The sequence below is a fragment of the Rattus rattus genome, chromosome 18 (genome assembly GCF_011064425.1).
Source record: "Rattus rattus isolate New Zealand chromosome 18, Rrattus_CSIRO_v1, whole genome shotgun sequence".
NCBI lineage: Eukaryota > Metazoa > Chordata > Mammalia > Rodentia > Muridae > Rattus > Rattus rattus.
In genome coordinates, this window is record NC_046171.1 from 28,747,442 (window position 1) to 28,766,875 (window position 19,434).

At 38.3% G+C, this 19,434-nt stretch overlaps 1 protein-coding gene across 2 annotated transcripts in view; it reads left to right on the forward strand.

The window, feature by feature from the left end:
- Positions 1-17,370, forward strand: part of Kpna5 (karyopherin subunit alpha 5) — a 59,887-nt gene extending 42,517 nt beyond the window's left edge. Inside the window, exons 9-14 of one of the 2 annotated variants that reach the window (XM_032888335.1) lie at positions 4,323-4,486; positions 6,440-6,518; positions 8,571-8,696; positions 9,462-9,589; positions 13,509-13,687; positions 14,550-17,370. In XM_032888335.1, the coding sequence (XP_032744226.1) occupies positions 4,323-4,486; positions 6,440-6,518; positions 8,571-8,696; positions 9,462-9,589; positions 13,509-13,687; positions 14,550-14,737 (864 nt within the window). In that variant the 3' untranslated portion in view covers positions 14,738-17,370. The remainder of the gene's footprint in view (positions 1-4,322; positions 4,487-6,439; positions 6,519-8,570; positions 8,697-9,461; positions 9,590-13,508; positions 13,688-14,549) is intronic. The other variant, XM_032888336.1, reaches the window with a different exon arrangement.
- The last annotated feature ends 2,064 nt before the right edge of the window (positions 17,371-19,434 follow it).

Genomic DNA, 19,434 nt, shown 5'->3' on the forward strand with positions numbered 1-19,434 from the left:
AATAGTATCTAGAAAGTACTCTCACAAAGTCAGCAATATGTTTGCTATTTGGCCCTTAACTCACATGTGTAATCAACTCAGAAGTTTGTAAGGACATCAATAGAAGGATTGACTCTAAACCTTGTACTTTTAAAACTTTTAACAAATTCTGTATCAAAGCAGAGATAGGATTTTAGCTTAGTTAATAAAGGAGATTACGTATAACTCAATCTAGCTAATTCCTCCCTGTTAAATTACAACCATTTCTAAATTCCTCATAAAAGCAACTTTAGAATAACCACTTTCAGCCCCCCAAAGTCCAGGGAATTGAAGTGATGACTCCTTTATAATCTTCAAGCTGTACATGGATGTTGAGATGTCCTTCGGGGTAAGGGGGGAAAGAATGAAGCAAATGCTGTAGCTGATGTGTCCTGACTGGACCCAGTTGAAAGTCCTTGAGACCAGGAATCCAAGTAGGCACACTCTGTAAAATACAACTCTCAAGACAAAAGTTTAGAATCGAGATATCTTGTTTGATTCTCCTGAATCAATTTTTTCAGGCGGTCTACCTCTATGAAATCTGATCAGTATGACTGTGAGGTTTCCAGCACCTAATCACACTTTTTAAAAACACAAAAGACAAAATCTTTCTCCCAAAATACTGTGTTCCTTAGTCTGTAACCAGAAAAGCTTGTATCTTACACTCTCTCCCAGAGTAATAATATAACCATAAAACTCAGTCACACCCGTTATGAAGATTGAACAATTTTTTAAAAAGGAAGTAAGCTAAACAATGAGCCTGATAGGCTTTTGTACTCTGCAATATCAGGAAATGAACCCAAAACTCCTGTGGAGCCCACGTTAAGAGAATTCGAGCTTACTCTTGTGGTAAATATCAAAAGTAACCACAAACCCTCGCTAGCCGGCATCAATGAGCCATATGGCCTTTAGCAGGGTAATTCATAAACCAAATAACCTTCTGTCAATTCCAATATCAATAAGGAACATATCAAACCAGCACTTTAGTCCAAAATATATCCATCTGTTAAGCTCTCTACCTAGCCACAGATTTTTATTTAACGTTAATAACTTCTATAATATATGTCTGCATTCACTCTCCACAGCTCTCTCCTAATATTTTCTTTTTTAATTGTACCATATATATGCTATGCTGAGTTTTTTTCCCCCCAAATTTGGCTGTAAATTATAGTGGTGGTCTTATTCTTAATGAGTAGATTAACAATGTAGTGCAAACAAGTCATAAATATTTGCTATTTAAATCCAGTGGCAGGGGTGGGGGTGGGGCTACAGTGATGGTTCAGTGGCTAAGAGCATACAGTATTCTTTTTTTTTTTAAAAAATTGGGTATTTCTTATTTAAATTTCAAATGTTACTACCTTTCCCAGTTTCCTGTACATAAGCCCCCTAACCCCTCCCCCTCTCCTTCTATAAGGGTGTTCCCCTCCCCATTACTAACCGCCCCCCCAAAATATCCCCTACACTGGGGTCCAACCTTGGCAGGATCAAGGGCTTCTCCTTCCCTTGGTGCCCAGCAAGGCCATCCTTTGCTTCATAGGCAGTTGCAGCCATGGGTCAGTCCATGTATAGTCTTTGGGTAGTGGTTTGGTCCCTGGAAGCTCTGGTTTGTTGACATTGTTGTTCTCATGGGGTTGCAAGCCCCTTCAGCTCTTTTAATCCTTTTGCTAATTCCTCCAAAGGGGGTCTGGTTCTCAATTCAGTGGTTTGCTGATAGCATTCACCTCTGTATTTGACGTGTTCTGGCTGTGTCTCTCAAGAGAGATCTATATGCACTTAGCTTCATCCATCTTATCTAGTTTTGGTGGCTGTATATATATGGACCACATGTGAGGCAGACTCTGAATGGCCGTTCCTTCAGTCTTTGCTCTAAACTTTGTCTCCCTATCCCCTCCTATGGATATTTTTGTTTCCCTTTTTAAGAAGGAGTGAAGCATCTGCATTTTGGTCATCCTTCTTGAGCTTCATGTGGTCTGTGGTTGTATCTTGGGTAATTCAAGCTTTTGGGTTAATAGCCACTTGTCAGTGAGTGCATACCCTGTGTGTTTTTCTTTGATTGGGTTACCTCACTCAGGGTGATATTTTGTAATTCATTCCATTTGCCTATGAATTTCATGAAGAACTTAGAAATTTCTATAGTTTCTTCTTCTTTTTTTTAACCTGTGTTATTGCGGGATTAGGGCTTATAACAATCTTTAAGTCCATTTCTAGGGGACCTGATGCCCTACCCTTTTCTGGCCTCAGGGCACCAGGCACACCAGTGATACACAGAGACACATGCAGACAAACACCTATACACATTAAAAATACATGTAAAACAAAGCTATTTGATGTCTTTTTTTTTTTTTTTTTTAGAGAAGGAGATTGTTGACAGGAATGGAGGCATAGTTATTAAGGAAGTAAGAAAAACCCTAATTTTGTTTACTAACTTCTGGATGGACACCTGTATTCCATGAGACAATTTCTATACCCGAGCCCTACAGTTATCCTTAAAGAAGGGACGTGGCAGGGATAACCAGCTTCAGAAGATGTCATTTATGCACTAATTTAGTCTTTAGAGGTAGAGGGGAAACTAACAAAATGTTCTGTTTCTTTTTAATTTATCATATATCTAGCATTTAACATACGCACTTCTATATTATCCTACCTATAGTTTTGATTTCTAAGTTTTCAATTATTCTTGGTCAAATGTCAAATGGGAAATGAAACTCTATGCTATCCTACCCTGTTACAAATAATTTTTGTTCACGTTCTGAAGTGCTTCTCTTTTAAATAAAAATATGAAAGTTTTTGGATTAATAAAAGCAAAAATTATGTGGAGGTTACTGAAATATATGGTGAGGGTAAAATCATTTATCCAAAATTTATAAGGAACTAGAATGATTCTTTGTTGAAACTTGAACTTCAGTGCCTGACAAGTACTTGGTTAAATTAGAAAGACATTATATTTGTGTCTCTGTGTATTGGAAAGCAGTATAGACCTATGCATGATTTTGAGTGTCCACTGGTATCTCAGAATGTATTGTCAGCAGAGAAGGGATGAGGCTATAAGCCACTGCCTTGTATCTGAGGGATGAGATGAAGGGATATGTGAGGTTGCCAGTTAAAAAATTTCAGAGTAATTTGGGAAGAGACTCAGAACTGATAGTGGGTGGAAACGAGCTGATATTCGAGTCATTCTTGTATGCTGGGCATTTTTCTTAGCTGCTATATAGATTTCTGCACACCCAACAGTTCTTTATTATGTATATTTTACAAGAGAAGACATTTGGATATACAGATATTAGGTAATTTTTTTCGTGCCTCAGAAATTAGCAAATAGTATTTGAGCTAAGGCTGTCTGGCAGGAAGAGAGGGAAGATCACAGAACTGATGTGATTTGATCTTCTGTTTCCCAGGCTTGGAAACAGTCAGTGAGAGCTGTAAAGTGCCTTGTCACGGTTCACTGTGCTCAGCTGTAGTCCTAAGACAGATGAAAACACTCATGGTGCTGGAAGGATGAAGACATTTCTTCTGTCATGTTCTTAGTTGGTGTTGGTTCTTAGTTGGTTCTCTTTGGTTTATGTTTGCTTGTTTCATTATGTAGCAAGCGCTGGCCTCAGAGTCTCCATCCTCCTGCCTCTCAGACTTCTGAGAACTGGGATTACAGCTGTGCATCTGAACACACCTATTGATCTTTTTTTTTTTTTGTTGAAGATATATGACATTATTCATTATAGTAAGAAAACTAGAGCTAGGCCTGGTGGCACAGGCCTGTAATTCTACTTGAGGCAGGAGACTGAAGTTTGAGACCAGTAAAGATAGTTTGTTTTAGGACTCACTATCACTAGCATGTGCAGGGCACTAAGTTTCAGCCTCGGCATCTTAAAACAAAACTAAGAAAGGAAAATAAATATATACTATTAGTAGTGGCTTCTTTTAGAAAACATTTCAGATCATTTGTTTTTACATTTCCTCTATCTTTGCTATTCAAGATTATTCAGTTTTTTGTGTACATGTAATAAATTTTTAAAAACTAATTTAAAACAGTTGGTAAACATGAAGCATTTAGGCTTTTTAGTCTTGATATGTGTACGACTTAAATATTAAAAAGAGATATCAAATACATATTTTATTGTTTTAAAATATTTTATTGAATAACTAAATAACAACTGTAATCATTTTGATGCTCATATCTTGCATAATCTTAAAATAATAGGAGAATTCTCTTGTACTATTGTTGTATTAGATTTTGGCTTTAATCTAAATTTCCACATTTTGCTAAGGAATAAGGAAATAATTAAATATTAACTAATTTTTTCTTTCAGGTTTCACCTTGCTTAAATGTCTTATCCCGGTTGTTGTTTAGCAGTGATCCAGACGTGTTAGCAGATGTGTGCTGGGCCCTTTCTTATCTCTCTGATGGACCCAATGATAAAATTCAAGTAGTCATTGATTCTGGAGTCTGCCGAAGATTGGTGGAACTTTTGATGTAACTATAATTTTTGTTTAGCTGTGTGATTATATATTAAGTATAACAATTAAGGTCATGTCATTAAACATTTGAAAGTCAACATCTTTAGGAAGAATTAAAAAGTTACCAACTCTACCCTTTCTAGAGTAGCTATAATAATTTATATCCTGAAATGCAAGAAAATTATTTTATAAATTTATCTCTGTGTGAATGAACCCCCCTTTTTTTTGAATAAGAAGCTTAATTCAGCAAGTATTAAAAGAATGTCTTTTGGCACCAAAGGTGACATGCGAAATGTTATTAGAGAGAAGAACACAATTCTTTCTGTCCCAGAACCAGTAGTCTAGTTTATTATTCATTATAATGATTAACTTATTTACAAAGCCAGAAAATTCATTTAATGTCTCCATGATATTTTTCTTACTGGCCAGTTATTACCTGTGTTTAAAATCATAGCTTTTTCATGTAAAGAAATTAAAAGAAAATTTTATTTAAAAAGATGTTACAGCTTCTTTATCTTCCAGCTTTCTTTTAAAATTGTCTTCCTTTGTTTTGTAAAAAAGCCATTAGTAGTAAGCCAGGCATGGTAGCTCATGCCTTTAGTCCCAGCACTGGAGAGATAGGAGCAGACAGATCTCTTGAGTTTCAGGCACAGCAAGTTTCAAACCAGCTAGAGCTACATAGTGAGACCCTGTCTCAAAAAACAACAGCCCAGAACCAAGTCGTTAGTTATGCCCCAGTAAGGCAAGTGTGTTAAAGGGTTGTCATTCCAATATGAAGACAGATAAGAAAAGGATAGATAGGTACAGTGAATGGCCAAGACCTAGCTTGAGAGTGGTTTCTACCTTAGTGGACAGAAAAACAGCCAGAACAAGGTTTAGAGCCAAAAAATCATGACCTGTAGTCTGTCTGTCAGATTATCTATATGTAGAAGATAGGAACTAAAGTGCTAACTTCTAGTCAGAAAATGTTAGGGGAAAAAGTCTTCAGATCAGAGCGAGATCCCTTAGTGTAAACGCATGGCTGTCAAAATAGAGAGAGATTTAAATATGTGTGTGCGTTAAAGTTCTTGGAGCGAAGACCCCTCTAGAAATATGCTGAGCACGCTGAGGGCACAGTTCCTGTTCTCTAAACATCACTGTTCATTTCAGGAAAGTTGCTTTTTTAGAGGATGGTTGGATTATAGAGGGGGTAAAATAAGGTGAACACAGAAAATAATGACCTTGGCAAAACATTACAGTAATGTATTATAAACTAATAAACAGCAGGAACCCCAAAGTCCACATGAAACTAGTGGGACGGGTCATAGGGAGATGTGGCTGAGACGATAGTGATACAAATTAACTAGTAAAAAATAAAATAATTGCTAATTCAAATAATGAGATAATGTATAGTTATTTATACTAGTGGTTAAAGCAGGGAAGGGGTACCCTGAGAACATACATTATATGGACTGAAAAAGTTATGTTTAGGTATATGTGTACACATGTACATATATGTTTGGAATAACAATTTATGAAAAAAAGAGGCTGTGATTTGAAAGATAGAGGGCATAGGTACGTGAGAAGGTTTGGAGGGAAGGAAAGGGAAGGAGAGAAATGTAATTATAATCTCTAAGATAAAATAAGCAGACTGAGGATTGTGAGTTTTACGTGGTCTCAAGTATTTCTGCAATCAAATACTGGATGCAAAGGAGAGACGAGGACTAGTGCAGAAGAATGTTTGATCTTCATTAGTGACAGAGTTAAGTACCAGTAATGGGACAGAGCATACACAGTATGTCACCCAATAAGATAGAATGAGATTATTTTAGCATTTATGATGGATTAGATTTTTGTTTTGTTTTTAAAATACTGTCAGTATGTCAAGTGAAAATTGAGAAGGGTCTCTGAGTGAAGAATATGGAAGTTTTCGGTACTATTTTTGCAACTTTATATAAATTCTAAGTTATCTCTTATTTTTTATTTTTAGGCACAATGACTATAAAGTTGTATCACCTGCATTAAGAGCAGTTGGTAATATTGTAACTGGTGATGACATTCAAACCCAGGTGAGTTCAAAATGTATGACATATTGTTAACCTCCTTCATATCACTTGATTGAATGTTCATGAAGGCCTTATTACCATAATTATATAGGTATCTGTGGCAATAAACACGGTTTTCAACTTCAGGTACCTTATTGGGAGTGTATTTGCATAGAGCTCTGTCTGTACAACAGGACTTGCAGGACTCAGAATCTTAAGTAAGTAAAAGTCATGTTGAAATAAAGCAAGGTGCCTAATTACAGTCCTCAGAGCTTGAAACTCTTAAAGCAAACTAACAAGGAAATACATGTGCTGTGAGCTGATCAACCAGGAGCTGCTGTAAAGGTTTTAGAAACAAAGATGAGTGTGACGAGATGCTGTAGTTCCTGTCACAAGTGGAACTGAACAAGCAGACTAGTACTAAGGTAGATGAGATGAGAGTTACATGGTCATAATGAGAGAGGCATACACTCTGAGGATCCAGTAAACTCAATAGAATAAACTGCTTTATTCTAAGTAGGTTATAGGGCTTAAGGTTCATATGGTGACCAAAGGCTCTTACAGCAAGGAAACAGTTGCAGAATTGGTAGTCAGCTGTGTGCAAGTGTGCCCGTTTTGGAGAACGGTAAGACAGTAGGATTGACTCTAGATTTAGGTTAGAATTCTATTTAGATACTCATCAAAGCTGTTAAACAAATAATCAGTAGCAATCAATAATACCCTTTTTAAAAGTTTAGAACAGAGGCAGAAGGAACACCCATTCAGAGCCTGCCCCACATGTGGCCCATCCATATACAGCCACCAAACTAGATAAGATGGATGAAGCAAAGAAGTGCAGGCCGACAGGAACCGGATGTGGATCTCTCCTGAGAGACACACCCAGAATACAGCAAATACATAGGCGAATGCCAGCAGCAATCCACTGAACTGAGAACGGGACCCCCGTTGAAGGAATCTTAGAAAGGACTGGAAGAGCTTGAAGGGGCTCGAGACCCCATATGAACAACAATGCCAGCCAACCAGAGCTTCCAGGGACTAAGTCACTACCTAAAGACTATACATGGACTGACCCTGGGCTCCAACCTCATAGGTAGCAATGAATAGCCTAGTAAGAGCACCAGGGGAAGGGGAAGCCCTTGGTCCTGCCAAGACTGAACCCCCAGTGAAGGTGATTGTTGGGGGGAGGGCAGTAATGGGGGGAGGATGGGAAGGGGAACACCGGTAGAGAAGGGGAAGGGGAGGGGTTACGGGATGTTGGCCCGGAAACCGGGAAGGGGAATAACAATCGAAATGTAAATAAGAAATACTCAAGTTAATAAAAATGAAAAAAAAAATACCCTTTTTAAGTAGTGGTCTATATTGGTATAAACTGCACTCACCAGCTACAGTTTCAGTGTACTGCTGCTCGAACCCTTTCCCCTTCACTGAGTCACAGTCACTGCGGTTAAGTGTGAACACAAGGACAGTAGACACTTTGACTGGTTGGTTTTTGTGAGACAGAGTCTGTTAGTAGCTCTGACTGAGTTTGAACTCAGACACTGGGATTAAAGGCATGTGCCACACACTTGAATAAATAACACTTCATTATAAAAGCCAAATTGTGAAACTAGAACAGAACAGATTTATTCTGTACTTGAAAATTTTTGAGAATGAATATTCAGTCAGTTTTGAAAATGAGGTTGACTCTTCTGTCACTGTCATTCTTGAAATAGTTTTGTATGTTGAACTTTACCTGTATTTTCTGTAGGTATGACTAGAAATTATAACTGGTTCACATTCTTGAATTTCAATTCTTCTCTACTTGTATTTCTTCAAAATACAATCTGCATTGATAATGCTATGGCTGAGTTACTTTAATTTGTGTATTTGGAGGACATGTCCCCGGCTCACACGGTAGTGGACAGCCCTAAGCAAGCTCTGCTGATGGCCAGGCTTAAAGGTTAGCAGTTGCCTAGGTTTTACTCTGAGAGGAATTTATTTCTTGTTTTTCAGATTGATTTCTGTACTTCTAAGTAATTCATAAGATTTTTGCATTTATACTAAAATACCTTTTGTTTTCTGTCTTACCTATTTTAGGTCATTTTGAATTGTTCTGCATTGCCCTGCCTTTTACATTTGCTGGGAAGTCCAAAGGAGTCAGTTAGAAAGGAAGCCTGCTGGACCATTTCTAACATCACTGCGGGAAACAGAATGCAGATCCAGGTACGTGCGGGTCTTGGCTGTTTCTGCGGAGTACAGTGCACATGTTTGTAAGCTAGCTCTTGAGAGAGAGGCTGAAGCAAGATAGTATTATAATTTTGAAGCCAGAATGGGATATTTAGGGACACCTTATCTGGGCAGAATTAAAAATATTAAAGAGGTGTTGTATCAGGTTTCAGTTGAGAGACTAAGGCAGGATGATGATTTTTGAGGCCAGAACGAGCTGTGTGGAGAGACCCTGTCAGGGCAGGGTGGTTTGCTCAGCTTTAAATGTTAGGAATCGTCTTCCTGTTGGCTTTAAATGATTATTAGGATCTGTCAAGTTTCGTGAGCCAGAAAATACTTACCCATTTTGGTTACTTACAGTTTATCACCTTAATATTTACATTTTACTGACAAGTTCTCCATTCTTCAGAAAGTTCTTTTTAAAAGCTCATGTCTTTACAGAAGAGAACAGTTAAAATGTGCTGACAGATTCCGAACTTCTCCCATTTTAAGATTAGAAGGCAGTTATGAGTATGTGTGCCCGCGTGGTGTGCGAAGCCCAAGAGAACAGGTGCTGTGGCTGCCGGAGGGCAGGTGACTGAGCCACCTGATGTGTTGCCGTGAGCCACACCCAGGTCTCAGTAAAGAGCGACACCTGCTGGCAGCTGCTGGGCCGTCCGCCAGCCTCTCACCTGTTCACAGCCCCTGCCTTTCAGTGTTCCATGGGGCAGTAATGATGAAACAGCATTAGCTCTAATTTTGCTGGATCAATTTTCTTCTTAGGCTGTCATAGATGGAAGTATTTTCCCTGTTTTGATTGAGGTCCTCCAGAAAGCAGAATTTCGTACCAGAAAAGAAGCAGCGTGGGCTATAACCAATGCCACATCGGGAGGCACTCCAGAGCAAATAAGGTACAGTCAGATTTCTAAATACTGTCTTTTAAATGTGAATCAGACAACGTGAGATAAAACATACTTCTTAATTTATTGAGGAAACTAACATTTTTATGTTTGTCTGATATGTATTAATATGAAATGACAGCTTTGGTGTATCTTTTTAATTTGGTTTCTTAGATATTTTTACTTAAGTGATAATTAACCCCATCCTCCTTGGCTGGCATAGATTAGAAATTCAAATAGGAATAATTTATTGACTTTCTGCATGTACTGTCATGAGCATTAGATTTGTTTTAAGCATTAAGATCACAAAATTAACTTTATTATATAGAGTAACGAATACAAATATGAATGTGTTTAAAGCCAAATTAAAATATGTGTTTGTTTCATGGTGTCCTTTCCTTATTTGCTGTCCTCTTGCCAGTGGATAGAATAATACTTTTATACACTAATTGTCCTTTTCCTTCTGCACCAGGTTTCATAGTCTGTGCCTTTTATTATGTATGTTACCGAGTCATAGTTACCTCACGGCTTTAAGTAAGCCTGGCTAGGTCCTGATCTAGACTTCATCCTTCAGTAAAAGTTGTGACAGAGTCAGTCTGACAGAATTACTCAACCCTTCTAGTGCAGTTTCTTTTTTCCTTTTTCTTTCTCTTTTTTGCTAATGAATTCAGTAACAGTATCTAAAGTGCAGTGAACTTGATGTGCTAAAGACAGTTCTTTTTTTTTTCCCCCGGAGCTGACGACCGAACCCAGGGCCTTGTGCTTGCTAGGCTACCATTGAGCTAAATCCCCAGCCCCTCAAGACCGTTCTTAATGAGCATTAGATTCTCAGCTAGAATGAGGTCCTGTCCTCCTTTGTAATCAGAGCCCTTTTCAAGAATTGATTCCAGTCTCCTTGTGGCAAGTATCTTCTGACCATTTGACTTGTATAACAAAGATACACTTTGTATCTCAACTACACTTGACTTCTTACATAATCTTCTTATTCTTTTTTTTTTTTAAGATTTATTTATTTATTATATATAAGTACACTGTAGCTGTCTTCAGACACACCAGAAGAGGGCATCAGATCCCATTCCAGATGGTTGTGAGCCACCATGTGGTTGCTGGGAATTGAACTCAGGACTCTGGAAGAGCAGTCAGTGCTCTTAACTGCTGAGCCATCTCTCCAGCCCTAATCTTCTCATTCTTAAGCTACTATTTACAAAACATTTTCTAATGAGTATGTGTCTGTTAAAAAGTTTATAAAATAGGTCAAATTATTATACTATTTTGTAAACCAAAGCATTTAAATCTACCAAATATTAGATCATTCTTTGCTTCTGTTTTCTAGAGACAAGTTATCACTGTTCTCTGCCTATTTCAGTGCCATATGCTTTTTACAAAAGTATATACATTTATATTACATATGATGTATGTTGTTGTAAAAATGTAAAAAATAAAATGCTGTCTTTTATCCCCCACTAGGTCCGTCACCGAGGTGCCCCAAGATATCTGTTGGATATCTTAAGTCTCAGTCAGCAAAGCCTCTCACCCGCTTTGCTCCATCCCCTATCACACTGCCGAAGGCCTCTCTCTGAGCCTGCAGCAACCTCTCTACCTATCTAGTTCCCAAGGCAGGTTTCCATGCCAGAAACACACATCCCAGTTCCGTGGCGGCCCAGACCAGCCGCCCCACACTCCATTACACTTAAATCTACACAGGAAAGAACACACAGCACGATAACCTTTGATCCAATTGATAAGATATAATTGCCCACCTAAACATACACATCCATCCCTTAAGAACACTCATAACAACCTGTAAAGGTACAGCGTGGGATCTTAACCTCGGCCTCCATATTGTCCCCACTTGGCTTCTCACTCTGTCCCTCCTGTCTCTTCCCCCTTTCCGTTCCAGTCTCCTCCTCTTCCTTCAAACTTTTCTCCCACCCATCCTTCCTTCTCGTCTAATGACAGGCCTCCTTCTATCCTGTACCTGCGCTCACCTGTATTTTACAAATTAAATGGGGGGCAGGTTCTGGTGAAGTCACCTGAGTCCTGAGTAGTGACTAGGAAGCTGTCCTTGGGGCAGTGGAATTAGCATCAAAATACAGATAACTTCAGGGCAAACCTCAACATATGTATGTTTCTGTAAGTATGTCTGTATGCATGCATGTCTATGTGTGTGTGTGTGTATGTATGTATGTATGTATGTATGTATGTATGTATGTATATATCCTTCCTGGTTGATGGGATTAAAGGTCTGTCCCACCATATCCTTTTAAAAAAATATTTTAAAATAAATCATCTGAAATTCTATTATGCTAGCGGGCATTTTTCTTACTCACCTTTCTCTTTTGTAACTTATTTTGGTTATTTTCTTGTCTAACCTCCTAAATGCTGTGATTTCAACTACTCCACTGTGCCTTGTTTTTCTTTTATGTCATGTACACTGTCACCATCAGATTTGTGCATAGAGACATCATCTGTGTTTGCTTCTTTTCTGCTCCCATAGTATTTTAATTGGTATTTCCATTATATTCGTGTCATAAATATAAGCAGTAATAAAAGTGTCATTGCTTTGTTATGACTTTTTTTTTATTACTACTTTTATTTTCATCTGTGTTAAGCTTAAAGAAACCACATACACAGGAAGACAATGTCTTGACCTCTTGATTAGATTCAGCATGCATACCACAGTAGTTTCACTCACTATTGCCAGTTATTGTTCTGGTAGCTAAATCATTTTAGTTACGGCAGATGCTTTTTATATATTCTATTTTATTAACCTCACACCTATGAGATAACTTTGTTAAAAATATTTTGGATCAGTTACTCTATAATTTGTAGAGTGGTGTAAGGCCATACCTTCTTTCTCTAAGGTGTGAGTGTAGGTGTAGATGTGGGTGCCACAGTGCGTATGTGGAACACAGATAATGACACTGTGGGATTTGTGTTCTTATTGTGGGTTCCAAGAATGAACCTAGTGTCATCTTTACACAGCAAGTGCTGAGCCATCTACATCGCACTCCTTTTTCAGAGGAACAGAAGCTTTTGTTAAATACTTTGTGTTACGAAACAGAGGCAGAAAACAGTTGCTCAAAGTCACATAACTAATTAAAAATGGAATTAGGATTTGAAACCATGCAGCCTGGCTTCATAGCTTGTTCTTACTCTTTGTGCTTCATGAGCTCTTTGTCACGTGAGGAAGTAAGTCACGTCACTGATGTAAGAGGAAATGGAAAGGGGGGATGGTAATGCACTGGGAAATGAGTGGTGTGTCTGAGTGGTGCTTCTTCACATCTGCTTGTTAGGTAGGGCATCCTGTTCTCTTGTGATCTTCTGCAGTTCTGGAAAATGATGTATGTTTTAGAGATTGTCTATGATTTTGGTTGTAAGAAATCTTCCGAAATTTAATTTGGGTATTTCCTTTCCTTCTCCATTAGTATGTTTCCATCAAATAAAGCAGGAGGGAGGGAAGGAAGGAGACTTGGGGGAGGGAGGGAGGGCATGCACTTAAAAAGGATCAGGTATTCTTAATCCTCCTCTGTAGAATCCCCTAAGTGCTTGTCTGCCTGTGTGTACATTTTGTAGTATTTGCAGTTCCATTATCGCTAGGTATGTGAAGCTGGAGAAGCTCGACACATTATGGTGTAAATAAACTTCTGAGTTTAAACCACATATGGTGACTGCAAAACCCAACTCTTAGGAGGCCGTCAAATAATGTGAGTTCAAGCTAGCCCGGCCTATACAGTGATTTCCAGGCCAGCAAGGCAAGACCCTAACTCAAAAACTAACAACAAAAAAGTATGTGTTGAAACACTTTCATGATTAGTAATATGACATTTTATTCTGGTTTTGTGTTATTATAACACAATATATATTATAAAATATTAATATAATATTAAATCCTTCCTCTTCCAATTCTCTGTTTTAAATTTCTGTGAAGGTATTTGGTAACCTTGGGCTGCATTAAACCACTTTGTGACCTTTTGACTGTCATGGACTCCAAAATAGTTCAAGTTGCTTTGAATGGACTTGAAAATATTTTACGCCTTGGAGAACGAGAATCTAAGCAGAATGGAGTGGGCATCAATCCATACTGTGCTCTCATTGAAGAAGCGTATGGTAAGAAGGCAGTTGGAAGTTTGTAATTATACTTAATTCTTTTTTTTCATCTTTATTAACTTGGTTATTTCTTATTTACATTTCGATTGTTGTTCCCTTTCCCGGTTTCCAGGCCAACATCCCCCTAACCCCTTCCCCTCCCCTTCTACATCGGTGTTCCCCTCCCCATCCTCCCCCCATTACTGCCCTTCCCCCAACAATCACATTCACTGGGGGTTCAGTCTTAGCAGGACCCAGGGCTTCCCCTTCCACTGGTGCTCTTACTAGGATATTCATTGCTACCTATGAGGTCAGAGCCCAGGGTCAGTCCATGTATAGTCTTTGGCTAGTGGCTTAGTCCCTGGAAGATCTGGTTGGTTGACATTGTTGTTCATATGGGGTCTCAAGCCCCTTCAAGCTCTTCCAGTCCTTTCTAAGATTCCTTCAATGGGGGTCCCGTTCTCAGTTCAGTGGTTTGCTGCTGGCATTCACCTATGTATTTGCTGTATTCTGGGTGTGTCTCTCAGGAGAGATCTACATGTGGTTCCTGTCGGCCTGCACTTCTTTGCTTCATCCATCTTACCTAGTTTGGTGGCTTATACTTAATTCTTAATTATCTGCCCTAGGTAGCCTCTCCTTAATCTGCATTTCTACCCTTGCCCGTTTTCTAAGTTGTTTTCATTATAGAAGCTAGTCCTTAATACCCTATACTTCTGTTCTTAATGAGTAAGATGTACGAAGTGATTGATTTGTACAAAAAATGAATTTGAAGAAGTGTCCAGTCTTGTGGAGTGAAGAGGTGCTATTGGTCTGGTGTTCTCATACAGTATATTCTGAAGCTCGAATAGTAATTTGTTCCTTGTATGTGTTCTCTCTGTGACAGGCTTGGATAAAATAGAGTTTCTGCAAAGTCATGAAAACCAGGAAATTTACCAGAAGGCTTTTGATCTGATTGAACGCTATTTTGGTGTGGAGGAGGATGACCCTAGTCTCGTTCCTCAGGTGGATGAGCAGCAGCGGCAGTTTCTCTTTCAGCAGTGCGAGGCGCCAGGGGAAGGCTTCCAGCTCTGACAGGGGGAGGCTTCCAGCTCTGACAGGGGCGGGGTGGCTCTCGGCTCTTCAACATGACCAGTACTGCTCAAAGGTTTATACGAGACAGGAGAGACAATCGGATGCACTTTTAAGAGCAAATATGAAACAATACTTTCCGTTCAGATGCACTGTTTCTTTATAGATTTTCTGTTGTTTTGGTTATTTGTTTTGCTGTAGCTGTATTTGTCTTCTGTTTGGACTTTTGTGTTGTAAATATACATTATACAGACATTTTATTCAAGCTTGAAAAGGAGAACGTGGCGAATGCTAACGGTTCTGAACTTTCCCAGTGTTCTTGAAGACTGCACAGCAGTGAATGTTGATAATTGCGTTTGTCAATAAGACTGACAGTGCCCCGTCTACTGAATCTACCTCTGTTTAGAATCAAATGTAAGGACAAAAAGCTTCCGAAGCATGAAATCCTGCCAGACTGAGTTAGAGTGTGGTCATCTTTATTACTTCAGATTAAATCACTGTGCTGTACGGTCTATTTCACAAACAATGGCAACAGAAAACTTAGGTTTTTATGAAGCTGATGTATTTATGGATAAGAATGGCAGTTATGCAGAGAGAAGCTGTTCATGTTGATCACAATACTAACCTATAAAACAATAGTTTGTGTATTGTTCACATAAAATATTATTCTAGTATATCTTATATTTTATCCAGAGAAGCTACCCTCTCTGGAATGTATTTATTTTCACTCTTCATTTTAAAAAAGATCATGACAGTTGATCATGAATCTATATTGCTGCATACCTAAAACTAATTATTTCCTCTGATTTTTCAGAAGATCTTGAAACATTTACTCTCTGTATAATAATGGACTGGAGTACTTGAATGGCAGAAGTATGCTGAGGAAATCACCTTGTTCTGTAGTAAATATTGTTAAGTGCATTTAGTGTTTAAGTGAGCGGTACTGGTGAGAACTGCGGACGGTTATGTAATATGTCAAAGTCTGTGTTAGGGATCTAGGTGACGCATGGCAGATCACACATGCTGCTGACTGAACTAAGGGGTGGACGACCTTTGCAGCAGATCGGTCAGTCTCACTTATGCTTTGTGAGTTAACAGCAAAAAGTCTCTTGAAATGTGAAAGTCTAAAGGTTTTGATAGAAAATTTAAATTTATTTGCATATGTGTGTTATTTCCATAGAACTGTGCTTGGTAGAATTTTCTAAGCAGATGTGGTATTGTTGAACTCAATTTTTTTTATTTATAGTTATATACAGGTTATGTATATATTTAGTTATTACTTAAGGATACTTATGTAAACCCTAAATTACAACTCTTGTAAGATGGGAACTAAAACAATTTTGATATGATTCATAGTTTATTCTATAAAGAAAGATTCATTTATGATAGCATTTATAATATTTCTGCTGAGAATCAGAGGCATGTGATATAGGAGTCATTTTAAATAGTAGGACACTGTAAACTATATATCATGAATCTAAGCTTTTAGCAAGACAATTAAACTCCACAACCATGAAATCTAGGTTTAAACGTTTTCCGTAGCACCAACTGCATCTGTCAGTCTTTTTATACCATTAAGTAGAGGATTGTGTCTGCTCTTTTTATTATAATGGACGTTATAGAGTTAAGTATGTTATGTACATTCAAAGAAACAGGGTAGTGATATAAAAGTTACCAAATCGATGGGTGAGTTTATCAAATGAACACTGTTTTATGGTGCCAGCGTTTCTAAGTTAAGATGACAGGGTATTCGACTGTTTGTAATCAGTTGTTGATCAGCATAATTCAAACTTAGCCAGCTGTGCCTGCTTTGAGGATGCAGTAGTCACTATAGCAAGCCTCTAAGCCAAATCTTCCAAAAAGTAGTTCTTATAGAAGAAATATGTGTGTGTAATATATATATGTATATATATTATGTGTGTGTATATATATATGTATGTATATATATATATGTATGTGTGTATGTATATGTATGTATATGTATGTATGTATAAAATGTTTGCAGGCACATAGGATGAGTGACCTGTCAAAGGAGATTTTAGAACTTTTCAGTGGGACAAATGTTGAATTTCTAAATGCAGAACATGGTCATTCTTTGAATATTTAAGTACAAATGTTATTTCTTGGATTAGATTTGAATGCAAAGGCCACTTTAAAGCCTAGCTCCTTTTTGTCGGACTAAGAGCAAGAGCCAGCTGTGTAAGAGTGCCACTAAAATGCTCCAGTGTTTGCTTTCATCATCACTGTCTCTGTGACACAACTCAGTAAGTTGCTTTTTTAAGATTTGTGACACTTATATGTGATAAATACCTTGCCAAATAAAATAAATGTATGACATGAATGCAAATACCAAGAAAAAATCCCGAGTCTATTTAACTAAGTTTAATTGAATTTTCTTGAACTTGAATTTCTACTGATTAAACTATGCAATCATGCTTATTGTTTTATAAACACATGATGCACTGGCCTAGGTTTTTCTTGTGTTGTTTTCCTGTGTTGTAAGTTTTAATTTGAAAGATTATTCTAACCTAATTTTTAGTGTTCTTAACTTTTAGTGTCATCTGGCACTTATCGGTAGCAGTGGAAACTGGAACAGGGTATTTTGGTTTTGGTTTTAAAGTAACTCTCCTGGCACAGAAATGGTCTCTCTCTCTCTCTCTCTCTCTCTCTCTCTCTCTCTCTCTCTCTCTGTGTCTCTCTCTCTCTCTCTGTCTGTCTGTCTGTCTGTCTCTCTCTGTCTCTGTCTCTCTGTCTCTGTCTCTGTCTCTGTCTCTCTCTCTCTCTCTCTCTCTCTCTCTCTTTTTCCTGTAACCTGTTTGCAGTTAAAGATGGACGTACAGGGTGAAGAACTGAAAAAGTGTTTCCCTCTGCTTTGGTAGATTTGTTTTCTTCTGTATAAAGGAGTATTATAGAAAAACGTAAACATAAAAATGTCTTTGTGGATTTTGTTAGTGTTGTAAATTCAGCAATCTACTGGTTGCTAAATTGTGATACTGTGATGTAAAATGAACTCCTGTTCTTTTCAGTACATAGCAAGCACTGCTGGTTTTGAAATGTGACCGTCATGCTGTTAGGAGCCAATATAATAGGGATCTAAAACACTATTGTCTCCCTGATAGGAAAGCAAGATGGATGAGACAAGACGAGGCCAGATGAGGGGAGATGTGGTGATTTTCACATAACTAAATAAACAGACATTTGAACATTATGCAAGATTATGAAATGTTACACTCTACTAAACACAATAAAATACTATTTTACAATTGCATTTACATGTGTTTATTTTCATTAGTATTGCTAAGGTTATATATTCCCACTGTATTAAAAACAGATGCCACTATCATCTGTTGGTTTTATAAAACAAGAATCATAAAGAATAGTTAATTCAGAACTAGGTAGGAAAAGAGGGAAGAGGAGACCTCTTGATTTAGAAACCCTCCCCCTTAAACCAGGCAAAAAGGAAGATCTAGATGTAAACTCAGTTGTATGAGGAATCGCAGGAAATCCTAACGAGTTGAAGGTGCTTACGCAGTGGTGCCTCGTAAGTACAGTGGGTAGCTGTCCTAGATGCTGGTCTGTCGCTGGGTATGATGACGCTCTGGTCCAGCTAGCCTACAGAAGGAAGGCACACATTTCCACAGGGATCAGAATTGTCATCATCAGGGTTTTGAAGCCTCAAATTTCACCCCAGTGACACACTTCCTCCAGCAAGGCCTCACCTCGTCTGCCTCTAGAACAACCACCAACTTGGAAGCAGGTATTTAAATGCCAAAATTATGAGGGGGGGGGTCCTCATTTAAACCACCCCAGTAGTATATATCTCGCAAAGACTATTTAAAATGGAGAAATTGTTCAGCAAAGTTAACAAGTCCCACATGGTAGACTTCTGCTTTTTAGAAGTTTGCACACTTTTCTCCAGACTCACCTAATTTTACTTCCATTGGTAGCATGTCAGAGTTCTTTTCTGCATATTTTCACCAATACCTGCTGTGTTGTTTTCTGCTCAATAAGGGCCATTCTAGAGAAGGAGATAGTTTCTCGATTTATTTCCATTTGTGCCTCTGAGGGAAGAGAAAGTGAGCCCTTTTCGTCCATATCCAAAGCAGTGAAATCAATATAGCAAAGAGCTAACTGCACCCAGAGTTACCACAGCACTGATATCCTAACAGCCAAGGTGGAATCAACCTGTGCGCTTTCTTCTTGAGCTGATTAACAGCCCACAATTAAGTTATTTATTTATTTATTTTTTACAAGCTTGTTTAAACTGCGAGCAACCTTTGCTGCTGAAGCAAATTCTGGCTGTCAGCATTTTTGATAGCCTGTGAATTACAAGGGATTGATCACTGAGCCTGTGTCTGACCCAGGCACAGTGAGTTCTAAGGCTCACTAACATTGAACTTCTAAGTTCAATGACTTGTCCTTTCAGGTGATTATTTTGATTTTCTTGGGCAGTAATTACACTGCTCAACTTCGCTGAAGACAGAAGGGAAACCTGTGATGTGTGAACCAAACCGTCCTCTCCAGCCTGGCCTACCATACACTGTTGTGACTCAGATTTCAAGGGTGCCCTGTCTTGCTGGCCATTTTATATGGCCTAGGAAGGGAATGAAGCAGTCATAAATTTCCTTTGATTTTTACAAATCACTGTCCACAGCATTTATACATTTTTCTCTGGTGTTTTATGCTAGAGTGCAAATTAG